Source organism: Salvelinus sp. IW2-2015, linkage group LG15 (genome assembly GCF_002910315.2).
Source record: "Salvelinus sp. IW2-2015 linkage group LG15, ASM291031v2, whole genome shotgun sequence".
Classification (NCBI taxonomy): Eukaryota; Metazoa; Chordata; class Actinopteri; order Salmoniformes; family Salmonidae; genus Salvelinus; species Salvelinus sp. IW2-2015.
Window position 1 is genome coordinate 39,221,102 of NC_036855.1, and position 15,536 is coordinate 39,236,637.

General features: G+C 42.6%; 1 protein-coding gene across 2 annotated transcripts in view; it reads right to left on the reverse strand.

Annotated features, from left to right (window-relative positions):
* The window catches only part of nos1 (nitric oxide synthase 1 (neuronal)), a 76,593-nt gene that overhangs the window by 52,109 nt on the left and 8,948 nt on the right, over nt 1-15,536 (reverse strand). For both annotated transcript variants that reach the window (XM_024002447.1, XM_024002446.1), the window contains 5 exon segments: nt 3,391-3,482; nt 5,332-5,494; nt 6,862-7,007; nt 8,642-8,779; nt 11,717-11,846. In XM_024002447.1, coding sequence (XP_023858215.1) covers nt 3,391-3,482; nt 5,332-5,494; nt 6,862-7,007; nt 8,642-8,779; nt 11,717-11,846 — 669 coding nt within the window.

Below are 15,536 nucleotides of genomic sequence, written 5' to 3' on the forward strand. Positions count from 1 at the left end.
TCTTGATACACACAGTAACATGTGCTAATGAGCCCCGAGAGCCGATCTGTTATCCAACGATTGTTTTAATAGCCCAGCTACTGCAGGTGTGAAAATCCCCCCCAACAAGCAAGAGCCTACCCGCATGTGGTCAACTATTTCAGCACCGTTTCGCACTGCTCTGAGACAAGCAAGACTACTTAGTAAACATATACATTTTAAAACAATTTTCTTAATTAGCCCTGCATTATTCTATAAAAGCCCCTTAGATATTAATTTAGAATCCTCTAAATTTAATTAGTTCTACTACTGTACAAGGACCTTTTATGTATCWGCCAGTATTTTCACTTAGAGATTCCGGTAAAGAAAGGTGTATGTAGAGGGGTAACTTTCTTCCCATGATCTCTTACCATGTTGTACAATTGTGTGATTAGCCTACCAGTTGGTGTAACTGTAATGTTGATTCTCTTGAGAGGAATTTTGCTCTTCAATATCACAATATGTAGAATGTTCAAATGCATTCATGAATTCAATCGCTTTAGCCGTCATGTTGCGGTTCATCTGATGAAGGATTGATTCGATCTGTAAGCCCAGTACAATAGTAAAACGGGCAATAAGATACACTACAAGAAAGGGAACACATATAACCGTAGAATTGCAGAACGGAAGGCCATCAAGCGAAACAGACCAATGAAGCACGGTTAAATGGTGGGAGTATCTATGACTCTGAGGACTGGGTAGGGTAGGGGGCCCATGCCCTCCGCTTCTCCCTTCCCTCTGCGATGCGTTCTGGGCCGGGAGGGTGGCTTTGGCTCTCGCCCGAGCTCAGATCCCCGCATCTCCATGTCGCCTGGGTTGTGCCCGACCGGCTCCATCCCCCCTTAGGCACGGCCGCATGGTGCACCCCCTTTCCCCGTTAGGCACGGCCACATGACGCACCCCCAATATCAAGTTGCACATGGCCCTATTTATATAATGAATATGAATTCGGAGGGCAGAAATGATTAAATATTAAAGCATTAGACCTCTCACTAAAGGCGTCAGRCAWACAAAAGTTATACTTAAATCCGAACTGGTTGGAGATAAAGAGTACGTGGCCATAAAGGCTAGATCATTTTTCAAGCTGTTCAAACATTCATAGATGACCAGCAGGGTCACARAATACAAACAGTGGTTATAGAAGGTGCAACCGGTCWMCACCTTAGGAGTAAATGTCAGTTGGCTTTTCAAAGCCGAGCATTCAGAAGTCAAGACAGCAAGTGCGTGTGCGAGAGAGAGAGAGGATCGACAGTAACGCGTGGAATATATCAATAAGAATGTCAGTTTAATATGCAGTGCAGATCACCTCCTATTACCCTTCTCAGAGTTAAAACTTCTTAGGYATAGGGGGCAGTATTCGGAAGTTCGGATGACTGAGGTGCCCAAAGTAAACTACCTGTTACTCAGGCCCAGAAGCTAGGATATGCATATAATTTGTAGTATTGGATAGAAAACACTCTGAAGTTTCTACAACTGTTAAAATAATGTCTGAGTATAACAGAACTGATATGGCAGGCAAAAACCCAAGGAGAATCCATCCAGATTCTTTTTTTTTTTGAGGTCACCACCCATTGCAATAGCTGTCTATGGGAAAATCAAAGGAAATCCTCCCAGATTGCAGTTCCTATGGCTTCCAATAGATGTCAACAGTCTTTAGAAAGGGTTTCAGGCTTGTTTTTTGAAAAATGAGCTAGAATTTGTAGTTCTTCTAGGTGGCTCTCATTTTGACTGTAGTCTTGTGGCGTGCGTGGATGAGGGCGCGCACTTTGTTATTTATCTCCGGTAATGAACATACTATTCTCAGTCTTAAATTTGATTGTTTATTTACATATTAGMGTACCTGAGGATTGATTAGAAACGCTGTTTGACTTGATTGGACAAAGTTTATTGGTAACTTTTGGGATTCTTTTGTATGCATTTTGAACGAGGGGAACAGGTGGATTACTGAATCACTTTTTTGGGATATAAAGAAGGACTTTATCGAACAAAACGACCATTTGTTATGTAGCTGGGACCCTTGGGATTGCAAACAGAGGAAGATCTTCAAAGGTAAGTGATTTATTTTATTGCTATTTCTGACTTTCGTGACGCCTCTGCTGGTTTGGAAAATGTTTAATGCTTTTGTARACGGGGCGCTGTTCTCAGGTAATCGCATGGTATGCTTTTGCCGTAAAGCCTTTTTGAAATCTGACAAAGTGGCTGGATTCACAAAGAAGTTAAGCTTTTAAACGATGTAAGACACTTGTATTTTCATGAATGTTTAACTTTARGATTTTTGTATTTCGCGCTCTGCAATTTCACCGGATGTTGTCGATGTGTGCCGCTAGCGGCACGTCRAGCCCAAAGAGGTTTAAGAATTGTGTGTGTTCAATTATTTGTGTCATTGTGGCATTTAAAGCATATTGAAGATAAACAAWAGGATTTGAAGSAATAGCCTACCCGTGTGTGGTCAACTATTTCAGCACCATTTTGCACTGCTCTGAGACAAGCATGGGGAATGGTCTTGCTTAATCAATTACATTTTTATTTTCACTGAATCTCTGTTTGGGTATTGGTTAGACTACAATTTGGGTGTGGAAACGTTAGGATTATTTTGATCTTAGTACTGTAGCCTACTCCTGACCGGTCACGTTGTACAGCGCCATATTTTCCTAATGGAAACCCCGAGGGTTTTGTTTTTTTCTTGAAATAGAAACACCATAAAATTAATCAAATTAATTAGGCAAAATTTCTTAAAATCAATCCCATATACTATGTTCTTACAAAAAAAGGATTTAAATTCTCTAGTACAGCCAATATTGACGACTGTCAAATGCTTCTCAAAGATGCCCTCTGGTGGTCAAACTAGCACTAATGGCAACAATGGCTGACACTGAAATAACGTGCTATAGAATTCTGCGGCAGCCCGCAAGGTGTGCTGCAGTATGAAGCAACTTTTATAGGAAGAACCACRGTATAACAAATTAATTTGACTTAGTGAAAATCTGTTTCTGACCTTTTGTGTATGCTTTCCTAAAACCGAAGTGGGGCTCAACTAACCCCCTCTCTCCTATGATGTTTATTCATTGGGGAGTAAAGACGTGGTGTTATGACGTGTGGTTAGGCTTGGCAGAGCTGTATTGGACTGATGAAGGACTGATCCTGGCTGGGAGTAGAGAGAGAGAGACGCAGTTGACATCGACAGGGAACATAGAGGAACAGACAGGCAGAGGTTCAAGGTGACAGAAGGGGGGAGGGGGGGGGTAAACAGAAAGAGACAGAGAAACTGGACTGAGGGAAGAGGGTGACAGACCAGACGAGCAGAGGAAATGACACAGAAAGACAACATTGAGTAAAAGGCACAGGGATAGACACACAGCACTGCCGACTCACCTCAGGTTGCCTTTGTTAGTGGCATACTTGATGTGGTTGCAGATGTAATTGTACATTCCATGAGCCGTTGTGCAGTCTCTGGCATCAAATACCTGTTAGAAAAACATGTAATGAAACAAAGATCCCCGCTGGGCAAAAACTGGTTGAATCAAAGTTGTTTCCACGTCATTTCAACCCCCATCAATGTGAGGACATTAAATAAATCAACGTGGTAAACTGACTACATTTGCTCAACTAAATGTAAATCAAAACTACATTTTTTACATTTACATTTTAGTCATTTAGCAGACGCTCTTATCCAGAGCGACTTACAGTAGAGTGCATACATTTTATTACATTTTTACATACTGAGACAAGGATATCCCTACCGGCCAAACCCTCCCTACCGGCCAAACCCTCCCTAACCCGGACGACGCTATGCCAATTGTGCGTCGCCCCACGGATCTCCCGGTTGCGGCCGGCTGCGACAGAGCCTGGGCGCGAACCCAGAGACTCTGGTGGCGCAGCTAGCACTGCGATGCAGTGCCCTAGACCACTGCGCCACCCGGGAGATACATGTCTGTTAGGGGTCAGTCCTTCAATGAAAAAAAGAGCAATCACTTCAAAAACTAAACGTTGAACTGACGTCTGTGCCCAGTGGGATACTAAATGCTACCACAGTTTGATTGAGTGCAATGTTTCGACCTGAAAGTCTTCGTCACTCATAAAACAACTCAACACAAAGAATCCAAGGACCTCAGTGAAAGCATGTTATCATTTACACTATATTGTTAGGGAAAAAAATTGAATAGCGGCATACTCCACAACAGCGTGATTTGATTCCCCTTAGATATCACTTTCATCATCAGCGTTTATTTGATTGTTTCACTACTAACGTTTGACCTGCGATGCCTGGCCTGCCTCCATCAACGTGTGTAGCGACATCACAGACAATATGTTGTTGAAATGGTGAAACATCACTCTGCAATGCATTTATTTGAACTTTTATAATTCAGTGCACATTCGTCACAGATATTGCTATATTACACAGATCATGAATATTACACGGATCATGACGAGAGGTGGGGAATGTGTTGTGTACCTCCAGCCAAGTTGATTTGCAAAGTTTATCATACTTGATATCATATTGGCTTAGGAAGATTTGATTTTAAAATTAACTGCCCAGCGAAAATCTCACTTTTAAAAGATCATATTCTGTTAACTCATACCCAAATAATGTTGTCGACTCATGTGGCCAAAGCATAAATTTGAAACGATAAAAACACTTCAAAAACCCCACCTCAAACAGCCATTTTCTCATAGAACATGTCATCTCCCTGAGGAGAATGAGCTGGCCAATCAGCGGTCTACTTGCATGGATATTTTTTATGACCTGTGTACGTCCACACCATTCTGTTGTTGGGGTACGCCCACACCATTACAACACAGAAAAGCTGATTTTTAAAGCTGCAATGTTGCTTTTTTTGGGTGACCCGACCAAATTCACATAGAAATTAGTTACAGATCTGTCAATCTCATTGAAAGCAAGTATAAGAAACAATAGATCTATTCTAGGTGTGCTATTTCTAACGCTTCCTGTGCTTTGGTTTTTGCGTCTTATTTCCGGTTATGGAAAATATATTTCACAGCGGTTTAGATGGTATAATGATTCTCTACACTATACTTCCTTGTTTTTTCACATACACTGAAATTAGCCTAACTATTAGAATTTGAGCAACCAAGATATGGAGGAGTGCTTTTTGAATTGTGCATCTTTAACATACTTAATTTAAACTATTTCACTTAAAACTATTTCACTTATATTGTAAGTAATTATAGGTCATATTTAATCAAATTCAGTAAACAATGGGCAGTCACTTTAACATTGAGCATCGAGTTTCTGACCTATAGCTTGGACCACTGAATTCTGCCTACACAGCGCATTTAATCTGAGTTTCCTACCTGTAGTTTGGACCACTGGATGCGTCCTACACAGCGGGCAGCGTTCCTCCAGGCGTGCTTGGCTCCATAGATAAGCTCAGTGTCCTTCAGCTGGTATGTCCCTGAGGCCTCAATCTCCTTAGTCACCTCCTCCAGCCGGTCTACGTGGGCCTTCGAGCCAAACCTGATGCACACAGCCACGAGGACAGAGAGAAGTAACACAAAGACATGTAAAAAGGACTGGATTTAGAGTATTTCCTGCATCACTACAGTGGTAGGCTTGATTACCAACAACGACGTGGGCCTACAGGGAGGAGGTGWGGGCCCTCGGAGTGTGGTGTCAGGAAAATAACCTCACACTCAATGTCAACAAAACAAAGGAGATGATCGCGGACTTCAGGAAACAGCAGAGGGAGCAGCCCCCTATCCACATCGACAGGACAGTAGTGAACAAGGCGTACACATCACGGATAAACTGAAATGGTCCACCCACACAGACAGCGTGGTGAAGAAGGCGCAGCAGCAAATCTTCAACCTCAGGAGGCTGAAAAAATTCGGCTTTTCACCAAAAACACACAAACTTTTACAGATGCACTATAGAGAGCATCCTGTCGGGCTGTATCACCGCCTGGTACGGCAACTGCTCCGCCCACAACCGTAAGGCTCTCCAGAGGGTAGTGAGGTCTGCACAACGCATCACCGGGGGCAAACTACCTGCCCTCCAGGACACCTACACCACCCGATGTCACAGGAAGGCCAAAAAGATAATCAAGGACAACAACCACCCGAGCCACTGCCTGTTCTCCCCGCTATCATCCAGAAGGCGAGGACAGTACAGGGGCATCAAAGCGGGGACCGAGAGACTGAAAAACAGCTTCTATTTCAAGGCCATCAGACTGTTAAACAGCCATCACTAACATTGAGTGGCTGCTGCCAACATACTGACTCAACTCTAGCAACTTTAATAATGGAAAATTGATGTAATAAATGTATCACTAGCCACTTTAAACAATGCCACTTTATATAATGTTTACATACCCTACATTACTCATCTCATATGTATATACTGTACTCTATATCATCTACTGCATCTTGCCTATGCCGTTCGGCCATCACGCATTCATATATTTTTAAGTACATACTCTTATTCATTCCTTGACACTTGTGTGTATAAGGTAGTTGTTGTGAAATTGTTAGGTTAGATATTACTGCATGGTCGGAACTAGAAGCACAAGCATATCGCTACACTCGCATTAACATCTGCTAACCGTGTGTGTGACAAATATAATTTGATTCGATCAAAACATTGTGCACAGATGCTGTCACGACTTCTACCGAAGGTGGCTCCTCTCCCTGTTCGGGCGGCGCTCGGCGGTCGGCGGTCTACTAGCCACCACCGATCCCTTTTTCCTTTTCTGTTTGTTTTGTCTTTGGGGTTTTTTCACACCTGGTTTCATTTGCGTTCATTTGTGTGTGTATATATGTACCCAGGCAAGTACATCCAAAGGTTCTTAAAGTAGCTAAAGTATATGGTTAGTGTAACTTCATTACCTTTTGATGCTGGTGTAGTACTGGTCTATGAAGTCAGTAGCCAGCGGCAGCAGCTCCTCTTTGGTTCGAGATTCGTCTGGCTTGCGGCTCCCCTGGCTAGGTGTCATGATGGACCCGAAACACACACACTCAGAGCAGAGCGGCAACTGAAAGGCAATGTGGACGACATCACGTCAAGGCTCTGATGCCATAAAGCACTGAATTTCCTTGTGGTTTCCTGACGCAGGTCCTTTGTTCAGTTCACATGGATTCCATAACACCTGGAAAGTACTTCTCCCTCCATCTCTTGTTCTCCCTCTATCACGCTCGCTCTCCTACAGACGTATTAATGTAAGACTAAAGTAGAGTCTTACTCTACTTTCGTCCCACCCCCCCTCGTCCTGTCAGAACAACCAGTCTAGTGTGCTTTACTTAAATGTCATGAAGCCCACTAATTTACCAATCTATTAAATCTGCAATTGGTACATCCATTTTTTGGACTTTTAAATGAATGACAAATTATTCAAGAATCAATGGGTATATAACTTATGCCCAATGAGCTTAGTTTCAACTTTTGTACCCCATCATATAAGCTTGCTTTACGTCAAGGTCAATCAACATAGCCTCAAAACATGGTTAAGACTTTAATTTTGATATCATGGATGGTCATTCCTTGCATCTATAGCTCTGTCTATGAATCTGAGAGCAGTTACATTTGTCTAACCCCATCCCTCAGCTTTTTACCAAAAGAGTGGCCGGGTGCAAGCTAATGACTGAATTAGTCATGGAGTCATAGTGGCAGCCTTCAATTGAGCAGAGAACACACAGACCGGAGAAGAAACGGACAGAGGCCAGAAGAAAGACGAACAGGAACACAGACAGAGACAGAGACAGAAAAAAAGGAGACTGATCATCACCCAGACCAACCTTGTATGGTCAGAGGAATAGAATTATAATTGAAGTGAGCCGTCACTTTGGGTAGCTGTTAATGCATTCACCAGATTAGAGGCAGAGGAGGACATAGGGAGAAAACGGTCACCCGAGCACAAACCCAGAGTGGAAATTTAACAATAACTCAACAGCGCTGCTGCTAAAATGGGCAGTCTAGTCACGCTGGCTGAACCAACCACCCACTCGCACTGTCCAGCCAGTCAGGTTTTGTCCCAAACCCCCCTTGCCCTGCTCAAACAACCCAGCCATCCAATTCAACATGACGCTCGCTAAAGTTGCAAAGTCCCAGAAGTGCACAATTACACGGCCGGTGAGCATGACTAGGTGACGGAAGGAGAGAGCGAGAAAGAGATATATTAAGACAGAAAGAGGGAAATGAGCAGAGTCAGAGTGTTAAAAAATAAAACAAAAGAAATCCCTCGCCTCACTACATCCGCTCGCCATAAGGCTCTGAGCATTCATGCAACGCAGCTGTCCTTTATGGCTCAGACAGAACATTCTGTGATATATTATACTATATTCTGAAGACGCACTATTAGAAGCCTATTCATTTGGGATACATAGTAGGCTGTCGTCCGATAAGTTGCAGAAGTAATTAGCTAGGCTGGTGTTACAACACCAAGCCGACGCTGCAGAGTTATCTGTTCAGATAAATGACTAAATGCTTAGGTCTTGCTCTAGGGCGTTGCAGTTAAGCACCTTGTGACAAATGTATTTGTAAGAAAATGGCTAGATAACTACAAACTGATTGGATTGATTGAATGGTTGGTTGATTGGCTAATTGACTAATCGATTGATTGATGAGAGGAAGCCACTGTTCTGCAGACAAGAAGAAAAGTCAGTTCCATACCTTACTAGAGCTGTGGTGTAGAGTGTCGTTGTAAGTGACTCCAGTCTCCACATTCTTGATCTTCATGAAGCGTGGGCATTTGGAGGGGCTGCCATTCATGAGAGCCTTGTTAGGGGAGATCCTCCCCTGTGCTGGAGGCTGGAGGGATGAGACGGATGTTTAAGAGAATTAATACATTTTAGTCTGTAGAGTAGCGCATAATGTTTCTACTGAGGTGGCCTTTGAACCCACCTCTGAGTGGAGGTTTGAGATAAGAACTTTAGGTAGAGAGGGAAAAGGAGAGAGTGAGAGGCTGTGTTGACAATTCTGATATTTTTCCACTAATTGGTCTTTTGACCAACCAAGTCCACCAGCAGCATTATTTTCTCAGCCGTCTGAATCCCAATTCTGATCTTCTTGCAATCAATTGGTCTTTTGACCAATCAGATCAGATCTTTTGCCAATTTTTTTATTTTATTTAACTAGGCAAGTTCATTAAGAACAAAATCTTATTTACAATGATGGCCTACCCCGGCCAAACCCTAACCCAGACAAAGCTGGGCAAATTGTGCGCCACCCTATGGCACTCCCAATTACGGCCGGTTGTGATACAGCCTGGAATCGAACCAGGGTCTTTAGTGAAGCTTCTAGCACTGAGATGCGGTGCCTTAGACCGCTGAGCCACTCGGGAGCCAAAAACTTCATAATTGGGCATCTGTGTAAACAGCCAGTGAGAGACAGGAGACACACACCCCCATCAGGTAGAAAGGTAATCAGCATCCTTAACACTAGCATGATTGACTGCTAATTGCCAGCTCCCTCAGCATGTCTATTCTGATGTGGTTATTAAGTGATGATCGCTTGAATGAATGTAATTTACCACAAGTTTGATTGTTGTATTGAATTGATTCTAAAGTGCTCAGGTCTCTCCATGCGGCTGAACCTCAAATCAAAAGGAAATCAATCCCACACCTTGTAATACCGCTCATCATCATCGCTCAAGAGAAGTTATTGCAAAACCACGCGGTGAAGGCACCTCAAACAACGGGCGTAATTGTAGTGCTCGCTGAGGGGATGAAAGCAAAACGTCAATTGAGGCCCATTGAATTTTCAGAGAATAGGATGGGAGACCGTCTGAATTCATTTGATTCCTCAGAGAGAGAAGTGATTCTGTGCCCATACGAAATGCTCACCCACCCAGCCAGCGATAGGATGCATACAAACGTGTGCCATTGTCATCATCTCCAAGTTCCTCTATACAGAAAGCCTATTGTGCAGCTAGGCCGCAGAAAGAGAGCTTATTACCCCTGTAGTCAAACAGCCAGAGGAAGGCAGACGAGTACAATTACACTTTACATGTTAAGTAGGAGAGAGAACGCGAGAGAGAACATGTTCTTAACTGAACATTAAGAACATGAATCGTGAATTGGGGGAATGAAGAAAAGAAAAATGGATCAGTTGACAGAGTTTGACTGGTTGAACTCTTGGATCTATTCAGTGACATTATGCAGAAGAGCACAGGATAAGAGAACTTCTGCCACGGTGCTACTTATGCTTATCCTGAGGTGCATCAAAGGAGAGCCAAGCGACATCTCCAGAACCCGGTGGCGGTATCGTGACAGAACATTCTGCCACCTCTACTTATTAACCAGTCAATTATACAGTAGAAGCTTTAGCAGTGAGCTCAGCACAAGACACAGCCAGAGTCCAGGACAGTCCTCCCCTAAAGTGAGAAATAATCATTCCAAGCCTATCATCATGTCATCAAGCCCATTCAGTCTTAATGAAATACGAATTTCAACTCTACAACCTTGTCATTTGGTAGTTCTGTAGCCTCCCGTAGGATGGAGAATGACATATTGCACAACAAGTGGATGGCCTGCTTCACCATCATATTATCAAGGAAATATGGAAAATGGCTGAGAGAATCAAAAGGTAATTTATAACAATCATACATTTCTCAGACTTTTTACATGTTAGTCATACACCTCTACACTCTCCTATGAGTCAGAAGTCATGGCAGACACACACACCTACTGTAGGCCATCTGGAAACACAGCTCTGCGTTTACCTACGATGGCGCCAGTACGCCTGGCTGAGACATCACACCTCCCCCATCTCCACTACCACACACACACACAACACACACCACACACACACACACACACACACACACACACACACACACACACACACACACACACACACACACACACACACACACACACACGTATCCCTCCAGACCTCAAAGACCTAAATGGAGGGGACCTCAAAATACCTAATTTGGAGAGGGCCAAATCAGAGGAGAAAGATGAATCAGCTCCCTCTGCAACCACAGCTGCACACATTCATTAGTTCCTTCGATCGTTTCTCTCCATCCGGCCTCATTCACTACGAGGAGCAGGGGGCTCAAGCAGCCCAGCATGCGTCACAAGTGGGTGGATCATCATGGGACCATGTGCGGATTACGACGCAAACGTGCATGTGTAGACGCGCACACACACACACACAACCCAGACCCCTGGCTCTCTCTCTCTCCACTTACAACCAGACTCTCCATATGAGATGGGTAAACTGGCTTTCATGCTCTGACAGCTATCAGCCGGAAGGATCGAACGCCCAGGTGATCTTGAGCCAAGAGGGGCTTTGCCTTGTTGTTATGATACACATTGACCCGCATTCACAGTCACACTCGTAGAAAGCTCTAAGAGTTCCAAGAACAAGGAACACGCAATGTATAGATTAGGGGGTTATAGAAGCATATGTCATGTGCGACTCTAGGGGGATCACCATGGGCTAGCATGCGCTTACACACACATATGGGAGGATAGGCTTTCACAAGCGGGTTCACTCGAAAGGCATGTAAGTACACATTCATAAAACACACACTTATCAAAAAACGGTTCTTCGGCTGTCCCCATAGGAGAACCCTTTGCGGTTCCATGAAGAATAGTCTGTGTAAAGAGTTCTACCTGGAAGCAAAAAGAGGTTTCCAAAGGGTTCTCCTTTGTGGACAGCCAAAGAACCCTTAGGTTCTAGTTAGCACCTTTTTTTCGAAGAGTGCACACGCACACAAACATAGTTGAGTGTTTTTACCTCGTCCTTCTCAGAGTAAGGGTTGGTGAGCACCGTCTGCATGTTGTTGTCCTTCCTCCACAGGTCTTCACACACACTGTCCTTATCAGACGCCAGCTGGGGTGACATACCATTTCCCATACCAAGGTCCCTGCAAGGCACATACAGTTCCGTTAAAGGTAGGTGTGTGTTAACATCTGGTCTTAAACCCACGATTACGTCTTCACTTTGAGAGACGAGATCAAAACATAGATGAAATGCTCCCTTGAACTAAATCAAAACACTGAGAATTTGCCAAACAATTGTGTAACATACAATAACTCATTTACTACTAATACAATGACAGTTGCTGTGGTGACAAACATATAGAAACAATAACCCTAACCCCAACTAAAAAGCACTAAGAGAAACAATTCCACTAAAACAACATACAGATGAAGTATATCTAACTAAGATCTATGGGCAAGCAGAACTACATCTAACATCTGGGTCTTTCCATGAAATGAGTCTCTTTCGATATGTTAAGTAGAAATTATGCACCAATATTGAATTGTAAAAGCCATTTAATATAAAGTGCCATTTAATATAGACCACATGGAAAATGTATACTTTTTATATGAATAAAGACTTGCTAAAGTGCAAAAAGTATGCATTTTGATATGTACCTCTGACTTCTACAGTAGAAAGATTTGAACCCACTTAACCTGGAGAAATGTTTGGGTTTTCACCATCATTGTAAGGCCCTAATTATTTTGGTTGCTTTGACATTCATTTCTGAAGATTATTTATTTCATTACGGATTCATTTCAGGCTAAAAACAAAAGAAACCTGTCCCTCATTTTAAGGTCAACCCTGTTATGTGGACTGAACTTTACATTTTTTTTTACATTGAACATCGAATAGTTAAATCAGTGTAAAAGTAGGCGAGCTGGTTCTCGTCTTTTTGGCCATTTCCTGGTGTTTTGTGGTGGAATATTGAGTGGATAGATACAGGCTGGAAATGTTTTAACAATTAATTTAGATCTTTTGTGAAGCTTGCATTACACATAAGCTTCCATTCCCCGTCGCAAGATAATTTATGGCTGATAAAAAAAGAAGAAAAAAATCAAACCTGTTACGGTCAATCCTGTTACTTTATTTGGCACTTAATATAGTAAAAAAAWATATATATATATGTAACTCAAGATGGGAAAACATGTTTATTACATTGAACATGTGCTATTCATGACAGAGTGTTAAAATTAACAAAGTACACTACCCAAATGGGACTCATTTCGTGGAACGACCCATCTATGGCCAAGCAGAGATTAGATAGACAATGGGCTTTTTTCCATGCCTTTGTGTGCAGTGGAAACCCCATGAGACGTGAATAATCACAGCAGCAAACTCATCAGCGTGTGATTTGACGTTTGCATTGCTTCACAACACCCACACATCTCCTCTCTCATGAGCGCATGTCCACGCTAATTGTAAATCTTCAGTCGCACGTCAGATCATCTCTCCCGCCCTAAAACACACACACACCACAGGGCGCCAAACCATCTCTCCCTCACACTGCGTACAATTAATTCCTCCATTTGCTAAACAACCATATTCATTACCTCCACAATTCTGTAGACCTACCTACTCAGAAACTTTAAAAAACACGAGTAGTTATTATACATTGCATTCCGAAACTATTCAGACCCCTTTTGTTACGTTTACAGCCTTATTAAAAAATATATTACGTAATTTGTTTTTATCCAATCTACACACAATACCTCATAATGACAAAGTGAAAACCAGGTTGAGATTTTTGCACATTTACTCAAAACAAAAAACAGAAATACCTTATTTACATAAGTATTCAGACCCTTTGCTATGAAACTCGAAATTGAGCTCAAATAAATCCTGTTTCCATTGATCATCCTTAAGATGTTTCTACAACTTGATTGGAGTCCACCTGTGGTAAATTCAATTGAATGGACATGATTTGGAAAAGCACTCACACGTCTATATAAGGTCCCACAGTTGCCAGTGCATGTCAGAGCAAAAACCAAAGTCGAAGGAATTGCCCGTAGAGCTCAGAGACTGTGTTGAGGCACAGATCTGGGGAAGGGTACCAAAACATTTCTCCAGCATTAAAGGCCCCCATGAACACAGTGGCCTCAATCATTCTTAAGTGGAAGAAGTTTGGAACCACCAAGACTCTTCCTAGAGCAGACCGCCCGGCCAGACTGAGCAATCGAGGGAGAAAAGCCTTGGTCAGGGAGGTGACTAAGACCCTGATGGTCACTCTGACAGAGCTCCAGAGTTCCTCTTTGGCGATGGGAGAACCTTCCAGAAGGACAACTATCTCCGCAGCACTCCACCAATCAAGCCTTTTTGATAGAGTGGCTAGACGGAAGCCACTCGGTAAAATTCACATGACAGCCAGCTTGGAGTTTGGGGATGTATTTCCGTGGCAGGGACTGGGAGACTAGTCAGGATCGAGGGAAAGATGAATGGAGCAAAGTACAGAGAGATCCTTGATGAAAACCTGTCCCAGAGCGCTCAGAACCTCAGACTGTGGCGACGGTTCACCTTCCAACAGGACAACGACCCTAAGCACACATCCAAGACAACGCAGGAGTGGCTTTGGGACAAGTCTCTGAATATCCTTGAGTGGCCCAGCCAGAGCCCGGACTTGAACCCAATTGAACATCTCTGGAGAGACCTGATAATTGCTGTGCAGCGACGCTCCCCATCCAACCTGACAGAGCTTGAGAGGATCTGCAGAGAGGAAATGAGAGAAACTCCCCAAATAAAGGTGTACCAAGCTTGTAGTGTCATACCCAAGCAGATTCGAGGCTGTAGTCACTGCCAAAGGTGCTTTAACAAAGTACTGAGTAAAAGGTCTGAAAAAAAACAACTGTTTTTGCTTTGTCATTATGGGGTACTGTGTGTAAATTGATGAGGGATTTAAAACAATTTAATCAATTTTACAATAAGGCTGTAATGTAACAAAATGTGGAAAAAGTCAAGGGGTCTGAATACTTTCCGAATGCACTATGCATAGTTTGTCATTGACTTGGACTCCATTTATTGTAGTGGGTTTCAGGGCGCTATTTTAACAAACCTAATGCAATGGTAAATCTTAGCGCTGGCGGTAGCGCTATACTATAGGTTAAGGGTGTGTTAGAAATATTTTTGCAATTTTTATTGTGGGAATTATGAGCGCAGTAGAACAAAAGGGCTGGCTTTTGATGAATAAATAACTTTGAAGCTTGACCTCTCACTGGCCAATCAGAACATGCTCCATGGCACACACAAAATTCAAATTGTGTATTTACTTCTATGTATTGATTTTGTAATCAACTACAATTTCGAACGTTAGTCCGTTATAGCCTAGTTTGTTAGATAGGCTACAGAAACAAAATATAGGCCTATCCCATCTTTGCTAAATACGTTGAACATGTTTGCAGTCCACATTTTTCTAAGTAATTGAATGGCTTCAGTGTGGAAATATATTATTAAACAGAGCATTCACATTGATATAGGGCCTAGGCCTAATGTAAATTGTGTTATGGCTGACCCATGGATATGCCAAACGTTGTCAATAAGCAAGAGAGTGAATCATTTAAATCAAAATGAAACAGATTTGTTTTAAATAGGCCGTCTAAATACTGTTAGGCCTACAGGCACCATAATTGCTCCCTGTGGGTATTTAATATTAAGGCAATGCTGACAATGGAAGGTTTTACGCACATTAACACTTTTCACAGAAGCTGGACAAAGATCCGATATAAAAAGAAAATATCCACTCACCGTTATACTGCTCCCAAATATAAATGTTTTACAAACATACTGGAACCATCTTACA